Here is a 20,852-nt window from a genome sequence, read left to right on the forward strand (position 1 = left end):
TCTAATCACCGTTCGTCCTACACAACAGTACAGTCGGAGGTAATTATTAGTTGAAAAATTAAAGCTCGGTAGGCGGATCTGCAAGAACCAACAGAAACATTTGAACAATTCCCCGGTAACAGCGGCCGCCATATTTGTTTGTATTCTACAGAGAGGAACGACGGCTGCAAAAGGAACATGGCGGCTTCCTGACCGGCGTGCGCTCGCTGACGGAAGAGGCGAAGGCCCGCAGTTTTGCCTTCTCTGCACTTGGAATACAGCACGGCAGAGCTGAAAAGAATATCCGATGCACAGCACATGACCAGCGCTGATACAAGTGGAGAAAAATAATGTGATAAACACTCGTGGCCGCCATTTTCTAGGAGGAAGACGACAAGATGGCTGCTCCCTGACAGGCGTGAAAACAACAGCCCTAACCAGAGAAGCCACAGCGGCTTTTCTTGAAGGGAAACACAGAGCCCGATACATTTAGAAGGGCCGGTTCGATAGCATATATTTATATGCACTTTGAAAAAAATGTTATTTTTTGATGTGGTAATTTGAAAAAGCTTCCCTTAACGGTCACAAGATGGCGCCTCCCTGCGAGACCTGAGGAGATCCCGCTCTGTACGGCAGCGCGCGCAGGGAAGAGACAAAGAACCCCCCTTGGGCCGAGCTGTCATATATTTGTCAGAGAGTTTGTTTTCTTTGGAGACGCCACGGTTCTTTGTTTTGCTCGCCTGCCCTCCCTCCCGGTGTCCCCGCCTCCTTTTTTAAAGTTTGAAGGGTGGGTGGAGTTTGCCGTAACAAACGCACAAGATGGCGGCTCCCAGGCGGGCGTGAAGAGACTGCACAGCGCTCCCCAGGATCTCTTTAGTGGCTGAGCGTTTCCCCCCCGGTGTTTGCAAAGCGGGCGGACCGTGTTACGCATCTGTTGCAGCGAGTGGTGCCTGTGACCGGAGCGGAGGGCTCCGTGTACTGGTGACAGCGGCGCCGCAGGCTCCTCCTCCAGTGCGCGGGAGTTGAGGCGGCCCTGCTCGCCGCCATTTTGGAGGCGGCTCCTATGGACAGACACAAGATGGCGGCTCCCAGCGGCAGTGGCTTTAGCTACACAGGAGAGCAGTAGCGGGGGCCAGGGGCTCACACGCAGGGCACTGGTCCCAATCCCCGGGTTAAAAAACCGGCCACAGACAGTAGCACGCTCCCCTGGGCTGACGGACCAGTGGAGGAGGCGGGACCAGCAGAAGGAAGCGGCAGCTCCTCTTCTCTCCTAAGATGGCGGCTCCCACAGTCTCCATGTCCGGCCTGTAAACCAGCCCCCTCCGGTGCTCCCGTGAAGCACCCCCCCCCCCATAACGAAGAGTACCCCTAGTCTAAACCCAGCTCTGTACGTTTTTTTTGTCGCACCTGATTACGTCACATTTGCGGTTTATTCTTCTCGGACGCAATGGCTGCCGCTACCCCCCCTGCGGCCCCCGCCTCCCTGCCCCCCTCCAACGCCCTGCAGCCCCGCTGGAAGCGCGTGGTGGGCTGGTCGGGCCCGGTGCCTAGGCCCCGGCACGGACATCGCGCAGTGGCCATTAAGGAGCTCATCGTGGTGTTCGGAGGCGGCAACGAAGGGATAGTGGACGAGCTGCACGTTTACAACACCGGTGAGTCTGTTGTGCAGGTCTGCGAAACCTGGGGGTGGCTGGGGAAACTATATTGACCAGAATGCAGTTTGCGGCTACTTGGCAGTGATAACTAACGGGGTTAGACTGGTAAAAAGGTGTGAGTGCAGTGACCCCTTGTGGTGGCCTGGGCGTGACAGCTAGGTGGGGCATGTGAGGGGTAGATTGGGTTGTGTGTGGTAAACATTGTGGTTGTGGCGCCAGCCTGCTCTGCTGCTTGCAGCTGGGAAACACTTTCTCTGCATGCGCGTCAAGTTTTCATATCGCAAACATCTCTCATCAATGCATGCTTGTAACCGAAGCCGTGCAGTCTCCTGCAGCTGTGCGTCTGTATTCAAAGCTCGTTTGCAGCAGGCGTTGTTTTTTGATCCGTTTTCCCGCGGTCTGGCCTGCGCGGCATTAACCCAGCTATTTGCCCTGTTTGAATTCCTGTGCATGCTCTTGAATGGTGCTGCACCAGGGCGTTGGTACCTTTGCCCTGGTAACGGTATCTTTGTAGCATCTGGTATGTTTCCTCCTATCGCAAGCCATTCGTCAGTGAAATAGCGACCGCTGGCAGTTACACTTCAGTGCAGTAAATGTTTGCTAGCAGACTAATGTCTCCCCCTAGTGCATTTGTAAGGAATTCTTTATTTACACTCCCGTCGCGAAGTCTTCTCGCTGTCCCTCGCCTGGCGGTGAAGTGCTTGTTTGCACCGAGATCCTGCTTGTGTGCGGCGTTTCTTAGTAATGATACTGTCTCTTCAGAGAGGCGGCCCTGCCCTGCGCTAGAGGCGAGAATCGGCTCCCGCCTTCTGTTGATTGTAGTAATCGAGCCTGTTTAAAGGGCCGCGGGTGCCTTTCGTAGCTCCGGCTCTTGCACATGCTGCAGCTGAGCACTTGGGAGCTCGGCTGCTGATGGCTGTGCATGTACACAAGGCTCTAGTGGGTGTGCCTGTACCTGTCTGCGGTGCCCAGTATAATGTTCCGCCCACTGCCCTCTGCACAGGCGATGGGATGGACATGTTGTGTGCCAGGGGTTGTTTTAGAAGCTTTGGCTGCCATGCTCTGTTAGCGGCCAGTCTGAGGTGTACTTGTGAAGTGCCCCTAATGGCCTCCGGGGGGAGCGCGGGCTCCTGAGTTTATTTGCAGAGTGATCCCGCAGGGCATCTCTCATGGGTGGCGCCAACCTTCAGGTGCAGCATCCCTGGTGCTTTGGACCAGGCAGGCAGGACCACTGGGTGACCCGTACCCTGGCCAGTCTGAGCATTAGGGGGGCCAGGCTGCTACTTCAGTTCAAACTTTGTTTGGCTGCTACTTTATTTTATGTCTTTGACTGGTAGCCTGAATATGTTTCATTACCGTAGGGTGTTACTATTCCGTTCAGCTTCTGAATTCTGATTCCAGAATAGCCCTCGGACGCCTCGCTGTGGGTCTGCCTGTCGGGAGTCAAGTGTACAAAGTTCGGCAGTGAATTATACATTGCATAATATAATAACCACCGGTATCAATTGACTGCATCAGAACCCGTAGGCTAGGCCACACACCTGGTGTGTGGTCAGCAGTGCAGTTTTTAGAAAGGGACACTATCTGCCCCTTTTTTACATTAAACTTTGAGTCTCAATGCTTGATGTATGACCCAGTTATAGAGTACTCTTCCAGTATTGCCGTTTTATGGAGTGTTCAACCTTTATTTACTTCGTTTGTTGGCTAACGATAGTATGTACCGCCATGGGACTGACTGACACCCTTTGAGAGCGAATGGAAATTTGCAGTGCTTAGCAAGAGACTCAATTGAGTTTAAGGGTGTTGACGTGTTACTTGGGCCTGTGGGATGCAAGTGTAAAATCGTTCCAGTGGTGGTCAGCCAACCCCTTAATCTGAAGGAGTCATTAGAGGTATATCTGAACTTCCAATTCTCACCGTTCCTAATAGTTGCTATATCTGACTTCGTCTAAAACATACAGCACCCATTTCACTGTAATGTATTAGACCAGAATGAATCGTTTTCACGTCCTTCTTCGTCATACGAAGGGCCATAACAAATTAACCTTTAAGGCAGTAGGCTGACGACCATCGCCAGACCCCTTGCTTTTGCCAATGCTTGTTTATATGTCCGGCGTGATATTCAGTAAAGGAGAGAACCGCTGGAATGCAAGCTTGCAATTAGCTGAATGTTGAATTGATTTTGTTTCGGGGGAAATTAAGTTTGGCTACTTGTAATTAATTCCCCTCGGCATGACCCTCGACTCTCCACCACCCTGAACAGCTAAGTCATGCCGTTTGTTAACAAGAAGATAAGCAATGTTACACTTGTCAGTGAGGCTTCCAACCCATACAGGCACACCTGTTCATGGTTCTTTCGATATTGTGCTATAGGTATAAAAGTTGCACCTCACTGCTCCCAAAAGCAGTATCTCTATCATTGCTTACTTATCCAGCATAGCACTTTGTCTACTGTGCTTTTTGGCCATTTTCAAGAATGATTTAAATATGGCTGCTCCCGATCTGTAAATGGCAGATGGAGTTAAAGATGGAAAACACAATGAATAAACAATAATCCATCCCCTTATTTTTTGTATTACTTTTTCTCTAACGATTTTAGAAAATTACGAAATTACATATTTATTCAATTTGTGTTCTCCAGATCTTATTTGTGCCTTTGTATCTTAGGATGTACAAATTCCAGTACTTGGTATCTAAAATGAAGGTCTCTTTGCAAATGAAGTGAACATTACTCAATTTATCAGACCAGTGTAGGTAGCTGCCATCAAGGTTTCTGACTTCCGTCAGCTATTTTCAAGAAGAAATCTAGTCCTCGCATCATCTGGATGCAGTAAGCTATTCTTTGCTCAGTTAGTATTCAGATTAGAAGCAAGATCAATGTTTTTGGCACTAGCTCAATTGTGGTTGGTTGTGGCTTTCATTATGAGACAGACATTTTTTTGTCTTCATTGGTGGCATTTGTCCTCTTTGATATATGCCTGGTATCTGATGCAATTTTGATAGGAGCGCATGAAGTTCATGCTATCCAGATCCCCAGTACCACGCTTTTTCCCTAAAACTGTACAAATGTTCCTCCAAATTGGCAATTCCTTTAGCACCCACTGTAAGTTTTCTAGTAAATGGCACCCCCGGTATCCATGGTAAGGATGCTAAAGAGGGTACTCGAGGGCTGCAGCATGTACGGTGCTAGCTTAAGGGCACCAACATGCAAATAATAATAATAATAATAATAAAATAATAAATAATAAAAATAATAGCACCAACATGCAAACTCTCATTGCAGGCTGTGTAAACAACAATAGAAAATCCCGACGTCTCAGCATTACTTGAAAAGTGTGGAAAAACCACTACCAACCGGTTCATTTTTCAAAAAGAATGTAGAGTAGGAAATGTGAAACAACTGATGGCTACGCCCAATAGAGCTAACTTTGGGAAGTTACCTTATTAGGACAAAATCCCTCACTCACCTGAAGGTGACATGCTTCATCATTTGGGACTCTCCTCTCAGAGGAAAAGCCTAGTTCCTCTGGGGGCTACGACCTCCTTTCTGAAAGAAGGAAGCTCAGGGATGTGGTTTTAAAAAAAAAACAAAATTCTTTTTAGGTCTCGCGACCTATCAATGCGCGCAAGCGCATTGAATGGAGCGAGAATTCAAGTGGTCAAAAAGCTCGTCAAACCAAGGGCTTTTTGCTTCGGTTTTCTTCGAGTTCACATGGCCACAGGCACGCGCTTTTGGCCCATAAACTTTCCCCCTCCCCAGCCAGCTTTCCCCAGGCCATAGCAGCACTCCTCCCACACCTTTGAAGTGAAGCTTAGCTTCACTTCATAGGCCCCTGCTGCTTCACACCCTCATCCCGTTCTCCCCGCTTGGCCTCCTCCCCTGCCCCCAGGCCGTAGCAGCACTCCTCCCACACCTTTGAAGTGACGCTTAGCTTCACTTCATAGGCCCCTGCTGCTTCACACCCTCATCCCGCTCGGCCCCCTCCCCTCCGTGTCGCATTTCTTGTTAAGGACTTGGGCCCGATTAGAAGGGTTACAATGTATGAACTACAACTAATAACTAATCTATATAAATCGGAGATCAACATGTTACTCGTAGTGCTCGGCAGGAGCACATTAACTCAATATTTTTTTGGGGAATCAAACTGGGCCTAGCCAATACACAGATCACTTCAGAAGATAAACACGCGATTTACCGTACTGTTATCGGTAGCCCTTAAAAATAACTGGGCACACCAAGATCGCTGCAGCAGGTTTCCTAATCGCATAAAATATTTTTAAAATGCAGCCTCTAAACATTGCCGTACTTAGTTCTTTCCTTATCAATTGCATCCACTTAAAAGCCTGTTTTCTAGCTTTGCTCTTGCATGGGAGAGGCTCGTAAACTTGTGTTTTGCTACTTCTCCTCCCCTAATTGAATACTTTCAGTTTCCCGGCCGGCCGCTCTTAACGCTTGTCTTTCTTCTGTTCAAGTGTCATTCGTCAGTAGGTAGTCTATTTGACAGTGCATGCTTTGGGTTAACAGTGCACCTAAAAGTTGGTAATATAGCCTCTCCGTTTCTGGGCAGTGTTAATTTGTCTTACTAAGTTTTCCCTTCTCATAGGACGCAGGGGGCCAGGAAAACAAAACTTAAACATTGCCGTACTTAGTTCTTTCCTTATCAATTGCATCCACTTCAAAGCCTGTTTTCTAGCTTTGCACTTGCATGGGAGAGGCTCGTAAACTTGTGTTTTGCTAAGGGTGCAGTCTGTCTAAGTGAATGGTAAAGTGTCTTGTCCTCGTTGCGTGGGGTCGGGTTGATGGAAAGCGGGAAATAGCAAAATTGTGCGTTACCTGCGTGCTGGAACTACCAGTTTACACCTATTGAGCAGAACGCTGCCTTTAGTAGTCTTCCTTTGTATCTACAATTAAAATATTTTTTGACTATCCAGAAGAAATACTGCATACCACGCTCCGGGGAGACGTGTATCCCTAACCACATCCACAGAGTGATATTGTATCGCAGTGTGTGGTAGCGCTGCAGGAGAGAATTTTCTGTTGTAGTACTAACGCTGGGAGGCCAGGCTGCAAGCGGAGTGTAAGCTCCTCCTGTGGCTCTGGGGAGTGGGGGGCTGCTGTATTGCAATCCTTCTCCGTGGGAGTAAGAATACCGTGCAGCAGTGTGAGCCCCAGGGTTACAGGGCAAAGGCAACCGCCCTCATTGCGACTGCCTGTTTTTCCCCGCCTTTCAGCGTGCAAGTAGACCTATGCTGTGTATGGAGGGGGTGGAGATCCAGCATAGCTTTTTCAGCTCTTCCGGCCATATCTGCTTTCTCGACCCGCTCTCCTCCCCTCATTGTCTGTTGGGATCTTCAGCAGAAGTTGGTACTCCTGACACTACCTCCCCGCCCTCACAGCTGGATCGTGGCTGCCAGAAATTGGACGGCCCCTTTCTATCAGTTGTTGCCCCTCCCCCCCTGGCTCAACTGGTCCCCCAGTGTTGGTGGCTCTGGCGGTAATATGTGTTATCGCTGACTGCTAGCATTTGCCGTTTATCACTACGACAATTGGTTATTTAAAATGAGAGCGATGATAAAAGCCTGTTATCTTTTTTACCCTGTGTTGTCTTGGCGCTGATAACATTTTAACGTGAAAGGAGAGTACGTCTGCACTAGAACGATTTTAGAGATACCACACAGAAGTGCATTTACTTTTATTGTCCAACGGAGTCCCTAAAGCAGGGAGAGTATGTAAACGCAACTTTCGCACTCCCCCAGAATGTGCCCTCATTATTTGGATGCACTATGCACGAATTTTCCAACGCTCGCATTGAAAATCGTAGTTCAATATCTCTACTTGTGCTCATGTCATTTCTGTTTCCATTAATTCTAAAGGGCTACAACGACTGATAATTTTCACTTGTAGCATGCTTGCACAGGGGATTTGGGGATTTTGTTTTAAATTTGAGTATTATTTGTTCCACCTTAGATTTTAATTCTTTAATGGTCCATAACTTTTGCAATCAAATTAATCCTTTACCCTATTCAATAGGGTAAAGGATTAATTTGGCAATAGGGCCTAATGGCAGTCCCACCGGCAACTGAGGAATGGAATGAAGCGAGGAGGAGCGTAATTGTGACTGTCCTGAAATCACAAGCAAATGCTTAACAATATTACTAGCTGCGCCTTTATTTTCTTTCAAGAACCCCTGCTTAGTGACCACGGGCAGGCTGCACCCACCCATCCACATTAATCACTTTCATCCATCTCCGTGTGCTGCCACTTCTACCCATCCACCCTTGCATGCTGGCACGCCATCCAACCATATATTCATCCAAGTAGACACCTAGCAACTATAAACTTATCCATGCATCCATTCACCCACCCATTTGCATCCATCCATGTGTGCATCCATCCACCATCACCGCCACATCCACCGCCACATCCACCACCACATCCACCACCACCATATCCCCCAGATCCACCACATCTATATGTGTGTGTGTGTGTGTGTGTGGGTGCAAATGCAATGTTCTTGGATTTTCGTCACAATAAAATACACTGAACATAATCTTCACAAAAGTTATTTACAAACGTTTAAGCAATTGCCATTATATATTACAATAACTTTTATTTAAGTATTAATTATTTACTAAATTAAAAGCCATTGTTATTTGTAACATCAATACATCTAAGTCACGTAAATACAACACACATTGCATTACACATGCTATAGGTGTCACATTTGCGAAAGTTAAAACTATTGACATTGTAACTGACAAAGCTATTAATTTTGCTATTTTCAAAACCAACACATAAATAAAACAAGCACTGGCGTTGCCAATAGGTCTCGCAGTAGGAAAGTTGGAGCTATTGGTTTTGTAAATGACAAAGCACTTTATGTTTTTAAAAAGTAAACAAAAATAAAAGGCATTGTTATTTGCAATTGTAATAGCTCCAACTTTCCTACTGCGAGACCTATTGGCAACGCCAGTGCTTGTTATTAGAACAAGGCATCAAGGAAAGATACAGTACAGAAGTCACTTATTTCCAATATTACATCTTCAGCGTGCACAGGAAATCAAGATATATATATACATGTCAGGAACCTCAGGATGGGGGTACATCAAAAACAGCATTTCTCGATGGCACACAAATCTGACCTCTGAATGAATTCCATGGTCCCCATATTGAAGCCCACTTTCGAGGACGGCCTCGCAATGAAGTCTTCTCCCTGAACATACTCCAGTCTAAATAATTTTTCCAGCTCTCCAGGATAGGAAGCTGTTCGGATCCCCACTGCTGCGCACTATTTCTTTTCGCTAACATGAAACCCAGTGTAGCCCATTGTGTCTGTGCAGAAGTAAGGGCAGTAGGCTCCCATATATTACTCGGGGATGTTTTTTAAATAGAATCGGATATACTAAATCCACAAATGAAGAGCTAACAGTATAAGTGAGGGCGCAGCGCAACAAATATAGAACTGTGAGGAAGTGAAATTAAAACTAGCTCTAAGACGCCTTAAAAAACTTTGAGGCGTTCTTCGCCAGGATTAAAAAGCAGTGCAACAGTGGTCTAAATTGCAAACCGCGATGGTGAAAAAAGACTTAATTGGTCAACCTGTTTCAGCCATTGTGCCTATAGGCAGGCTAGGATTTCATCAGGACCTATGATGCTGCTGCTGCAAATATGTGTAGGAGTGATAAACACAAAAGGATACAGTGACAAGAGTTTTCTTAATGTGTCTGTTTCATAAACAGCATTACCTACAGCCAAACAAAAACACTTTGTTAATATAATGTTTGCGGGTATGTAAGATAGCCAGTCGTGTTTCACATTTAATGACAAAAGGGATAACTTGCCTGTAACTACTAGGTCGTCCTGGCAACCGCTCAGGAAAGGGGCACACTCTGACAAAGACCGGTGGCCAGTAATTTGTGAGTATCAACATGTCTTTTGTTAACAAATGAGGAATGTACTAAATGTAACAAGGAGCCATACAAACAGAGGGAGACTAACACCGAAAAAGGCAAAAAGCTGATGGAGCCAAGCCACAAAGTTGTCTTAATGGTATAATCTTAACTGAGACCATCCAATATTTGACCACAGTGCCTACACATCTAGTTATAAAGTTCTTAAAGAGTAAAAAAAATACTCCAATAACAGCATACTGGTCATTAGACCCAGTAGAATCTGAAAAATCTTTATTCGGTTATTTACACAAAACCACTATAAAAGCACAATTTAGTAAAAACATCATCATAAAATCAGATATCTAAAATCCTCTTATCCAGAAATAAGAACACATTTGATCTAGTGCAGAGATTTACAGAGTTTCTAGGCATTTTAACCCTCCGTACTGTTTCTAAATTTTAGGGCTAGTTTTAAAAAGCTGATTACAAATAAAGTGCATTCATCAATCTTTTAGCAGCTGTAAATAGCAAAGTGCAGGTCTAACCTGGGTTAAAATTAAAAAATTTTAAGAAGAGGTTTGAGATAAATCCTCCGAGGTGTATCATAAAATGAACAAATAAATAAAAAGTGCACCAAGTCCTGCGGAGACACATGGTCGCAGCCGCAGGACAGTAGCACTTGGCCTTAATGGCTACCTTTTGGGACTGTAAATGAAAAAGACCCAGACAAAACCTAATTAACAGGAAACTATCAAAGCTTGACATTGGCCAGGACAAGTAGGGTTCCATACAGAATGTGGTTTGTAAAACAACATATTTTCGGACACTACTTTTGTTTAGTTAACCTCCTCACGCTGTAGGTACTGCATGAGAGAAAAGGTGTTCTTTACAAACTCTACATCAGCTATGGTAATAGTCAGGGTTCAAAAAATTTCAGGGCGCCATAAAGCCAGAAAGCAATTTTTCAAGTATTTTAACCATGGGATTTTTAACATATTGCCCCATGATAAAGCTTCTTTCAAAAGCTGGTGGTTTAACGGTAAATCCTTGTTAAGCCAACATTTCAACCAGCATGTTAAAGGTCGTAGTGCTATGATGTCACTTAAATAGGGAGAACCAAGTTCTTCGTGCACTATAAAGTTAGCAGTTCTCCTCGGGACCCCCAACAGCTGATTCAAGAAATTATTTTCAGCTACCACCAAATCATTAATAGCTGTATGCCCCCATAACTCACTTCCATAACAGCCTATCGCCACGCTCTTGGCCTGATACATTTTTAGCAGCGCAGCAATTGGCCTTTTGCCCATTTTCCTTGCAAAATTAAAAATAGCTGCATTAGCCGGATTATCTCCCCCTTTTTCCTCTGTATGGCGGAACCCCATTTTAGTTGGTTGTCAAACAGGACCCCTAGGTAAGAGAAGGTTTTTGTTGTAGGGATCTTCTCCCCGTGTACATGGAATGGCAGTCTTATTATGTCCTTTACCTACATTCATTACAAAGGATTTTGAATTATTAATGGCAAGATCCCGGGTTTTAATAAAACTGAAAAAGGTATCCAGCTACAATTGGAGACCTTTCGCGGTTCTAGCCAACAAAACAGCATTGTCGGCATAAAGGAGGACCGGTAACCCTTTGCGCCCAACGTAAGGGTAATCAGCACCTGTATTCAAAAGCTTGTTCTCTAAATTATTAATATACAAGTTAAAAAGAAACGGGGCCAAGATACAGCCCTGTCTTACACCCCGGTGTACTCCGAATTCCCTGGTTACCTTAAAGTCCTGGGAATATCGAACATTAGCCCGGGTGTCCTGGTGTAGATCCGCCAGAAGGTTGATCAGGTTCTGTTCTACTCCCATATTTCCCATGGCCTCCCATAACTTGGCCCGGTTGACACAATCAAAGGCCGAGGAAAGGTCCATAAAGGCCATATGAATTGTGCCCTGACGTGCCAGCGTATATTTTCCCAGAACCATGTACAGGTTGAGGCACTGTGAGATGGTGGAATGACCTGGTCTAAAACCATACTGAATCGGGGAAATTATATTGTTTTCTTCAGCCCAGGCTGTTAACCTGTTCAAAATTACACCTCCCACTACTTTGACCACCAAATCGATAAGGGATATTGGCCTGTAGCAGGTCGTGCTCTTTCGATCCCCTTTTTTAAAAACTGGATACCCCCCAAGACTTAGGGCATCCGTGATTTACAGCTGCGTTAAGTACAGCAGAGAGAACGGGCGCCCATAATGATACCCTAGATCAACAAATGAGGAATGTACTAAATGTAACAAGGAGCCATACAAACAAAGAGGGAGACTAACACTGAAAAAAGGCAAAACGCTGATGGAGCCACAACATTGTCTTAATGGTATAATCTTAACTGAGACCATCCAATATTTGACCACAGTGCCTACACATCTAGTTATAAAGTTCTTAAAGAGTAAAACAATACTCCAATAATAGCATACTGGTCATTAGACCCAGTATAAATAATGACAAATGGCCAATTACAGCAATGTCTGCTTCAAAATAGTCACGATCATTTATAATGCAGGTCAGTCTGAGCTATGAACAAGCTGTTTGCTAAACCCAGACATCAAGAGCAGGAGAAACATGACTACTACCGGACCACCAAATGCGCTGATCCAATAAATTAACAGGAAAAAACAGGAAAAAGAGAAAGATGAGAGCGTGGAAGGGCTTACCTGTCCGTCGGTGCGCTGGCGTGGATTTGCGCCGGAGGTACCGGACTGAGGAGACACCTCTTTTTAAACACGTCTCTCATTTCGGTTAGCCAGTGACAGTGCAGATGTATGATCATGTGTTGCAAAAAGTTACTGAATGAACTGCGCATGTGTGCTATACAAGTCACATTGTTCCGCAACACAGCACACGTCTACTGGTATGTAGAAGGTGTTTTTGCGCATGGTTAGTAGAAGATATTCCACCTGCTAATCGTAGACACTGTTTTTACATGTGTCACTTGTAAATACTATTAAACGCAAGTATGTTTGGGTGTAAGACAGTCAGCCTGATAACTAAAGGTTGAAGGCAGAATTACATAGCTTTTTCCAGGCACTCCCATCCGATTCATATGGATCCCTCGTGTATTAAATACGGACCAATGACACATACTGCGCATGAGTGCAGGACAAACACTATGTTCGACAGCACAGCGCATGTCGCAAAATACTAACCTGATATTGTTGTGTGTACGCATGGTATCTACTCATGCTATATATTGAGTGTATTCGCATGAACGGAGCTGAGCCTAAATAGATGTCCAATAAACTCACTGCAAGCATATTTAGCAGTTACAAGCTATGCATGACCTACCGGGCATCAGCAACAAATGGCACTGATAAATGTACCTAATCATGTCCCTAGTATTAAAAATCAGTATTTAGACATGTAAAAGGATAGTCGATTGCCTATCATCATGATCATGTTTGCAAAATCCTATAGAAATCATAAGTGTAAATCTTTAAATTATCTTGCCCCTGACATATCATCCATATTGGTCAGTGCACCTGAGTGAAGAAAACCATAAGCATGGGTAAGGGTGAAAACCCAATAGGGAATAGCTTGCACCTCGTGCCTACAGTAACAGCCAAGGAATATAGTCATTCAGGCCTGAGATGTCTGTCTGCAGTTTATGTACCCACCATTGTTCTCCCTTGAACAGAAAGGTTGTAAAATCAGTTATATCGAGTGGAATGTAAGTTTTTTCAAGCACTGTCCATCTCTGGTCGTTTGGACTATGTTTTGCTGCCAGGAAATGATTGGTCAGCTTGGCCGCGGACTTCCTGCACCGAATGGTACTCCTGTGTTCAAGAATACGCGTCTTAACTCATCGCGTAGTCATACCCACATATTGCACCGGGCAAGGGCACATGATCATATATATATCAGCTTGTCACTATTGCAATTGGTGTGGCAGTTGAGGACCCATGGTCTTAATGACCCTATGTCAATTTCTGTTGTAGTGTATGTATGAGAGCAGGCCGCGCAAGAACCGCATGGGAAATTCCCCTTTACTGAGGGTAAACCCCACAGTGTTTTGAGGCCCCTTACTTTGATTGCGAGGACAGGTATGTATCAGCCGGTCCTTTATGTTGCTACTGCATTTTAAGGCAAACAAAGGACGAGGTAATGTTTAACTGCCTACATTTAGGATTCTCCAGTTGGACAAAATGCTTCTTGATTTTGTTAGAAAACTTGCAAAAAGTATGGACACATGTCAATCTATTTGTTTTCTCTTTAGGAATATTAGGTACCAATAATGCATCATCATTATTATTATAATTATAATTATAATTATAATTATTATTATTATCCCGTTTAGAAGCCTTTTTCACTAATTTCTTCGGGTACTGTCTCTCCTGTAGTTGTTTTGACAGGCTGTGTGCCATGGTGCAGAGAAAAGGGAAGACCAAACATGGCACACCACACGCCTGTAGACCGTGCATGCAGCATTGGAAAGATACTCCTACAGCATCCTTTATCTCCCTTTGGCAGGATGCACTATACTACATGTGTGGACACATTTACATGAGCAGATAAGCCCCAGTAATATCCAATTCAATGTTTGGATATTAAAAGTGAACAAGGAAGCCATAATGATTCCACATGCTGGGCACTGGTGGGAACAAGTTCCCAAGCTACATGACTGCTTCACTGAAACTAGAGATGTTTGGTATCAAGCATCTCTTCTTAATAAGACCACCATGATTCTAGAGATGTATTTATTAATACATTTGCAAACAAGGGCAACCCTAGAACAAGAACCTGGGGCAATAGCAACTATGTTCCAAACAATGGTTCATGAGCTAAAATACCAAACTAATAAAGTAATTAGGGCAAAGAAGAAATTGTGTATGGAAGGAGGAAAAAGAGGGGACTGTGCTGGCTTAATTTCTCAATAACCATGTACATAACTTATATTAAACACTTTTTTGAGATTATTTAAGTACAACGCAACATAGATTAAGAGCGCTCACACAGTTACACAAACAATGATGAGGTCAGGAACATTGACCAGTGTAAACTGAACTAACAGTGGCTAAGAAAAAACATTAAGGACTACAATTAACAAGAAATACACAAATAACAATTGTGTCCTCTTGATTAGGCCACGTTTTTATGCGCCTACTGCGCTTCGACCCACTGGTACTTTACGGGTCATCTTCATGACAAAATATGTGAGCGTCCACTTTCCTTTTACGAGACTAAACTATCACCTTTACCGATCTCTGTAGAATACATAGAAGGTGTAACCACAATCTTCATGTATACAGCAAGAATTACAAAGAATTAAAGGGGGATCCTGTCGGAAAGCCAAAAAGGTCCGACCTCAGTACTTCAAGAAACTGGGCTGATTGGAGCGAAAACAATTCAGTGGAAGGAATGTTCAGATTGATGAATCACAGTCGCGGTGGATAAATGAATTATTCCAGACTCAAACTCCTTCCTATGTGGCGTCCATCAGCATTTCCCATCCTTGAAATGGAACGTCAGTGGACGCTGCATAGGAAGGAGTTCGAGCCTGGAATAATTCATTTATCCACCATGACTGAGATTCATCAATCTAAGTATTTGTACTCAAAAGACACAGTAATACAGGGATAACACCACAAGTAGGCACCACACCAGTTAAGAAAGATGACTTTGAACTCCTAAATGTCCTTCTCAAATTGCCTGCGCCCCCTCTTATACCCAATTCCCCCAACTGACCTGCACACACGGCTACTACTTAATAAAAGCAACCTAATACGTAAACTCTACTAAATACACAAGAAATAAAGAGCACAAATGTAACTCCACTAACGCACAAGAGAAAAAAAAGCCCTACATGCTATAAAACTCTAATCTTAGGTTCCTGCGTAGCATGCTACTCTGCAAAGTGCTTATCAACTTGTTGGAGGCAGTGGGCTCTATACAAATACAATTTACGATGGACTACCTTTCTCGTATTTTTGTGTGCATTATGGTCTGCTTTTGACACCAGGATGTTGGGTTATCAGAGGCCTGGGCAGTACTTCTCTTGTTTTTTTGTCAGGCTTTCAATGAGTCTTTGCTGGAGGTTTTTGCATTGGGAAAGGAGTAGAATAAAATATTTGCATCAGCAGAATCATGACATGGCCCTTATTTAAATCCTGTTATATGTTGGCCCATTGTTACCCACATGTAAATTGTAATGTAGGTCTGTTTTATTCTCAGAATAAATAAGTACAATAAGAAGAGGGGTTTATCCAGCTCTATTTAAGTCTTAAAAGACACCTATTGGCATAGCCAATAGGTCTTGCTTTTGGGACCTTATAAGTATTTAGTTATGCAGACCAATATCCTTGATGCAACAACATCAACTGTTGCATGGCTAAGCACTTATAAGGTCCCAAAGGCGAGACCTATTGGCTATGCCAATGCTTGTTTTTTAAAGCTTCTGTCAGAGCAAACAGGAGTGACATCAGTCGCGAAAACATTTTTGTGAGTGTTTATTTTTACCAATCGCTATGGCAGCCACAGGACGGTGCAGGGAAAGAGGAGAAGGTTGCAAGATATTAGAAACGGTAAGCGGAACACTAGGCGCACGTTTGCTAAAATGTGTAAGTCTCTAGGTGTTTCCAGAATGTTTTGAGGTGTTCTGCGGCCTGCGTAACTAGTGTTAGCTGATCTACTGAAAGGAATAAACACTTCCTGGTGAGCATTCCCACTAACAAGTCAGACACCCGTCTGCAGTGATATCTGGTGATCATATTATTATGGCATTAGCTGATGTCGTGTTGAGAAGAGGCACGTCCTAGTGCTCAGTCATAGCTAGGTAGCTTTTGCTAGGCGCAGTCAGTCAGGAAGCTGGGACTGACGCAGAAGGACAATCTAGGGCCAGTCACAGAAGTGGCCCTGGCTGTGCTCCTGAGGGCAGCTACAGGGCCAGATCATAAAAAGAAATTGAGTGGGAGGGGCAAATTATATGAACATCACAATGAAGGTACATAAAGTGACATTACTTTAGAAGTGATGTAATGCCCTTAAAAATAATACTCACTTTAAAGGTGAAGGGCCTAATTTACAAAAACTGCAAATATACATAATCACACAAGAATGTGAAAAGAATGTTTTTGTTTTTACGTTTTATACGTTACACACATTTTTTCAAGGTATTAATTTCTAGCTAAGCTATAAAAAAAATGGCACTGGCCTCTAAGAGTTGTCAAATCGGACAAGTTATTTGGTCAATCTCAACCACTCCCACCAGCGAGTTGCACAGCACCAGGTGGAGGACTTGGACAGCCAGGAATTAAGTGTTTACCAGAATTCTGAGGTGTCCGAGAATTATCACACCCCTCTGTTTTCCCTCGCGGTTTTCTGCAGGTCAGACCTGCCAAAATGTATCAGAAAATGCTCAGGAAAGGCAGAATATGAGAATTTTGGTGCTTTGAACACGGGTGGCACATGGTATCCCTCATTCCCCAGTTATGAGCTTGAAATCAGGGTAACAGCCAGAGCTGCATGCTTTGGAACTGGGGCACCAGGTTTAAGTCTCTGCGTCTGTTAGCGGGGTATGCCATGTTTGCGTGGAGTGGGTGGTCTTCACCGCATGCCAGTCTGGCTTGCCAAGGAAGCCAGAGGGGACCTGGTAGTGTACACAGTGGGGGTTGTCAGTTTGCAGTGGTGGGTTCCAGGGCACGTAACTGAAGACCGAGCGAGACAAAAGTATACATGGAGGTGGTGGGACTTATTGCCCAACAAATAAACCGCGAGGAATGTTTTGAAGCGTTAAGTACTGGTTTCTCTAAAGCTCTGGGGCAATATAATTAGAGCTTCCCTGCGGACCGCTCCAGGTCCCAGCGATTCCTGTTCAAGCTCGGGAAGGCCTTAAGGTGGCGAAGAGAAATTACATATCGGGGGGCAACAGGGAATAAATTAGATCTGTCAAGCGGACGAGGAACCAGGGAAAAATACTGGGCCACAATGTAAAGCGAAATAGCCTGGGAAGTGAGTAGATTTTACGGATACTGATACAACAGTGTCTCCGGTTTTGAGACTGAAAACACCTCTAGTGTGATTGGCGCTTGTGGAAAGAGATGCCTGGATAGAAACAGTAACATCGCGTAAAAATATGCATCAAAGAAAGGAATGGGGCGAGGGAGCGTGAGCCCCTGAGTGTTGCTTCCGCGTGCAGCAGCTGTGAAAGTGGTTGCGCTCCAGGTGCCGCCTCGGGTGCTGAAAGCCTGCGCATGTAACCGCAAGCGCTAGGCCAGCAAAAGCGTGTGGTAGCACTTTGAAAACCTCACTTACTAAATGTCTAGCAACTCATGCGCTGGATCAGGCGAGACCTAAAAAAACGAGTGACGCCTGCTGGAGAGCAGCTTTAACAAGCATTTACAATGCAACGGTTTTGCCTTTGCAAAAGTTAGAGCTATTGGTATTGTAAATGACAACATTTTTATTTATGTGTTGGTTTTGAAAACAGATAAATAAATGGCATTGTCATTTACATTGCCAACAGCTTAATCTCTTGCAAATGTAAGACCTATTGCACCCTACTGGATTTCACTGAAGAAATTCAGAGTCCGGTCTGCAGGTGTCACGTGACAGACGGCCAATTGACAGCTGATGGGGTGAAACCGTGCTGGGGTGGCACATTGAGGCGACGCTTGCTGAAAGCACTACACTACCCTACTGGAGTGTCAGTCTTTTTGGACATGGTCCACTCACTCATCTTGTAACAGGAAGCTCGCCACCAGTTCCACAAAAAATACCGTCATTAAATCTTTCCTTTTTAAGGGTTGGACATTTCAGTTGGCGTCTGCCCTCAGTCACGCTCGTCTTGCCGCCCATTGTCAATCACGCGCCTCTCTGTGCCTGGCTGTCAAGTGCCGGCGCCATCCGAGTGCGCATCTTCAGTCAGCCACGGCGTGCTAGCCAACCGAACTGCATTATGGGACTGGTATGATGATTTAAGGGAGGTGAGGCTGGTAAATAATTTGCATGAGTAAAACAATGCACACGTTCCCTGGTAACACATGTTTTGCTACTTTCTGTATTAACCAACTGTGACTGTCAACCCATTCAAAGCCAAATCGTAGGATGTCACCAATATTTTGTGTACAACTACATGTGTCAGTTTCATTAGGGGTGGTACGTGCTATATAAATGCAAAAACAATACATGAGATATGCACATGTCACAACACAAACACCATGCATATGCACAATGCAATCTAGGCAGACATGCCACGGCCAGTAGCTGTCATGCTTACTGTGTCCTCGCTGCTGCAGGAAACCACGTGCTTCGCTTTGATCTCATGCATCTTGTCTTTACTCCAGTCGTGCCCTCACGGGCTCCTCCAATCACAGTAGTTTTTACAGCTGGTCACGGGCCTCTCCCAAACACCGCGTACATCTCCTGTCACAAGCATAGCCCATTAAAAGTCTCACTGCCCCAAGGGCACCTCTTTTGTGTCCCTTAACAACAGCACCTGTGTCTGCAGGCACCTAATGAGCCCCTGCAAGCACCACTGGAGTATCCCTCGGACCTCAGATGCTTAGCCTGAAGCAACGGTACCCCAAAAATACACCAGGGTGGGCCCCAAAACAGTCCTTTCAAGGACACCCCCTCTTCGATAAACCCAATCCCCAGAGCCCCTATGTTGTGTCCCTCCGACTCCCTTGTCCCTCAATGACCCCTTCAATGTGTGCTTCTGAGGTGCCCCAGGCCCCCTCCACAGCCTCGTTCATAGACCCCGGCTTTTGAGGCCCCTCCCTCCGTGCCCTCCCCTCTAAGACCGCCTGGGTTTCCCTCTGAGCACAGAGCCTCTGCCTTCAGCACCCAAACAATGCGCTCCGGAAGCACAGACCATAGAGTGGAAGACCAGACAGACCGCCCCGGACCATAGAGCACAACGCACACGAGCCGAGAGGACGAGAGCGGCCAATCAGAAGAGGGAGGGTGGTATGTTCTCCGAACTCGGAAGTCAAGCTACGTTTGCCAAGCCCAAGATGGGCGCCCGTGCTGCTGCAAAGTGAATGCGCGAAGTCTGGTTAATGTAGTTTATTAGCCTTACGTTTCGCAGCCTCTACCGTCGCTATAGCAGCCCTGCAAAAAACCACGGCTTAGGGGTTAGTCGTTAGACTAACGCATAAAAGTGCTGGTAGCCGCATCACAGCCCTAAAATGCATTAATCTCGCATACTTACAGCTCCCCTATACTTCAGTGAGCCATAAGGCGCTATAAGTAAACAAAAGCATCCAGCCTGTTATCCGCTGCTATGCTGCTTTCCCCTGAGTCCTCCTTTCTATGGTTACACACAGAGTGTGGCTCACACTGATATTTCGTAGTTGATAAGGACGTCAAACGCAGAGGCTTACAGTAAGCAGCACCCATACCAGCAACAATGATGCTGCTGTCCTGTCACACATTTTAACAAGGGCTGCCAATAAATTACAAGCACTCGATTCTGCCCCACAACGGCGAAGGCACGGACAATGGGAGGGAGGGCGGGGGATAAAGAAGGCACAACAACAGCACAATAACTCCTTGTGGGCGTGTTTTTCGCCCTCTCACCTTCCCATTGGCTAGAAGGTAAAATTCCAGCCAATGGGAAGAGGAGAGGGCGGGACTTAAAAGACCGAGAAACGCCCCCGAATCATGTTCCGACGGGCAAAGAATGATTGACAGCCACACTCTTCCAATGGCTAGCCTCCATTTATGGAGCTAGCCAATGGAAGAAGGAGCGGATTCAAGTCCCCCATACTGTAAATAAAAGGCTGTCTTAGTGACGTAGCCAGATGGATGAACACTAACAAACTAAAATTGAATGCTAGCAAAACCGAAGTACTATTCTTTGGGAAAAGTACTCCACCCTCCCCTGACCTCTGGTGGCCCACCGAAATGGGTCCTGCTCCCACCCCTGGCACCAAGGCAAAAAATCTGGGTGTATGGTGGGACGAGACGCTTTCCTTCTCCTCTCACATACAACAAGTCACCTCTAGCTGCCACTATAAACTCCGCAACCTCCGAAAATTTCTCTCTCTTCTACCAACTGACTGTCGTAAATCGGTGGTCCATGCGACAGTCACATCCAGACTGGATTACTCGAACGGCCTCTATCTTGGCCTACCGAAATATCTAACACAACGCCTGCAGAGCGTGCAGAATGCGGCTGCGAGATTGATAAAACACGTGCCTTTTAAACATATCTCTCCGCATCTTCACGAGCTGCACTGGCTTCCAGTGAAAAGCAGAGTAAAATTCAAGGCGCTCACCCTAGCTTACAGAGCACAAAAAGGGACTTGTCCCAATTATCTGAAACTTCGACTCCCCCGC

General features: G+C 45.3%; 1 protein-coding gene across 1 annotated transcript in view; it reads left to right on the plus strand.

The window, feature by feature from the left end:
* The first annotated feature begins 791 nt into the window (after positions 1–791).
* HCFC1 (host cell factor C1) overlaps positions 792–20,852 on the plus strand; it is a 167,512-nt gene continuing 147,451 nt past the window's right edge. Inside the window, exon 1 of the mRNA XM_086940255.1 lies at positions 792–1,631. Coding sequence (XP_086796381.1) covers positions 1,427–1,631 — 205 coding nt within the window. The 5' untranslated portion in view covers positions 792–1,426. The remainder of the gene's footprint in view (positions 1,632–20,852) is intronic.

The sequence above is a fragment of the Lissotriton vulgaris genome, chromosome 10 (assembly GCF_964263255.1).
Source record: "Lissotriton vulgaris chromosome 10, aLisVul1.2, whole genome shotgun sequence".
Classification (NCBI taxonomy): domain Eukaryota; kingdom Metazoa; phylum Chordata; class Amphibia; order Caudata; family Salamandridae; genus Lissotriton; species Lissotriton vulgaris.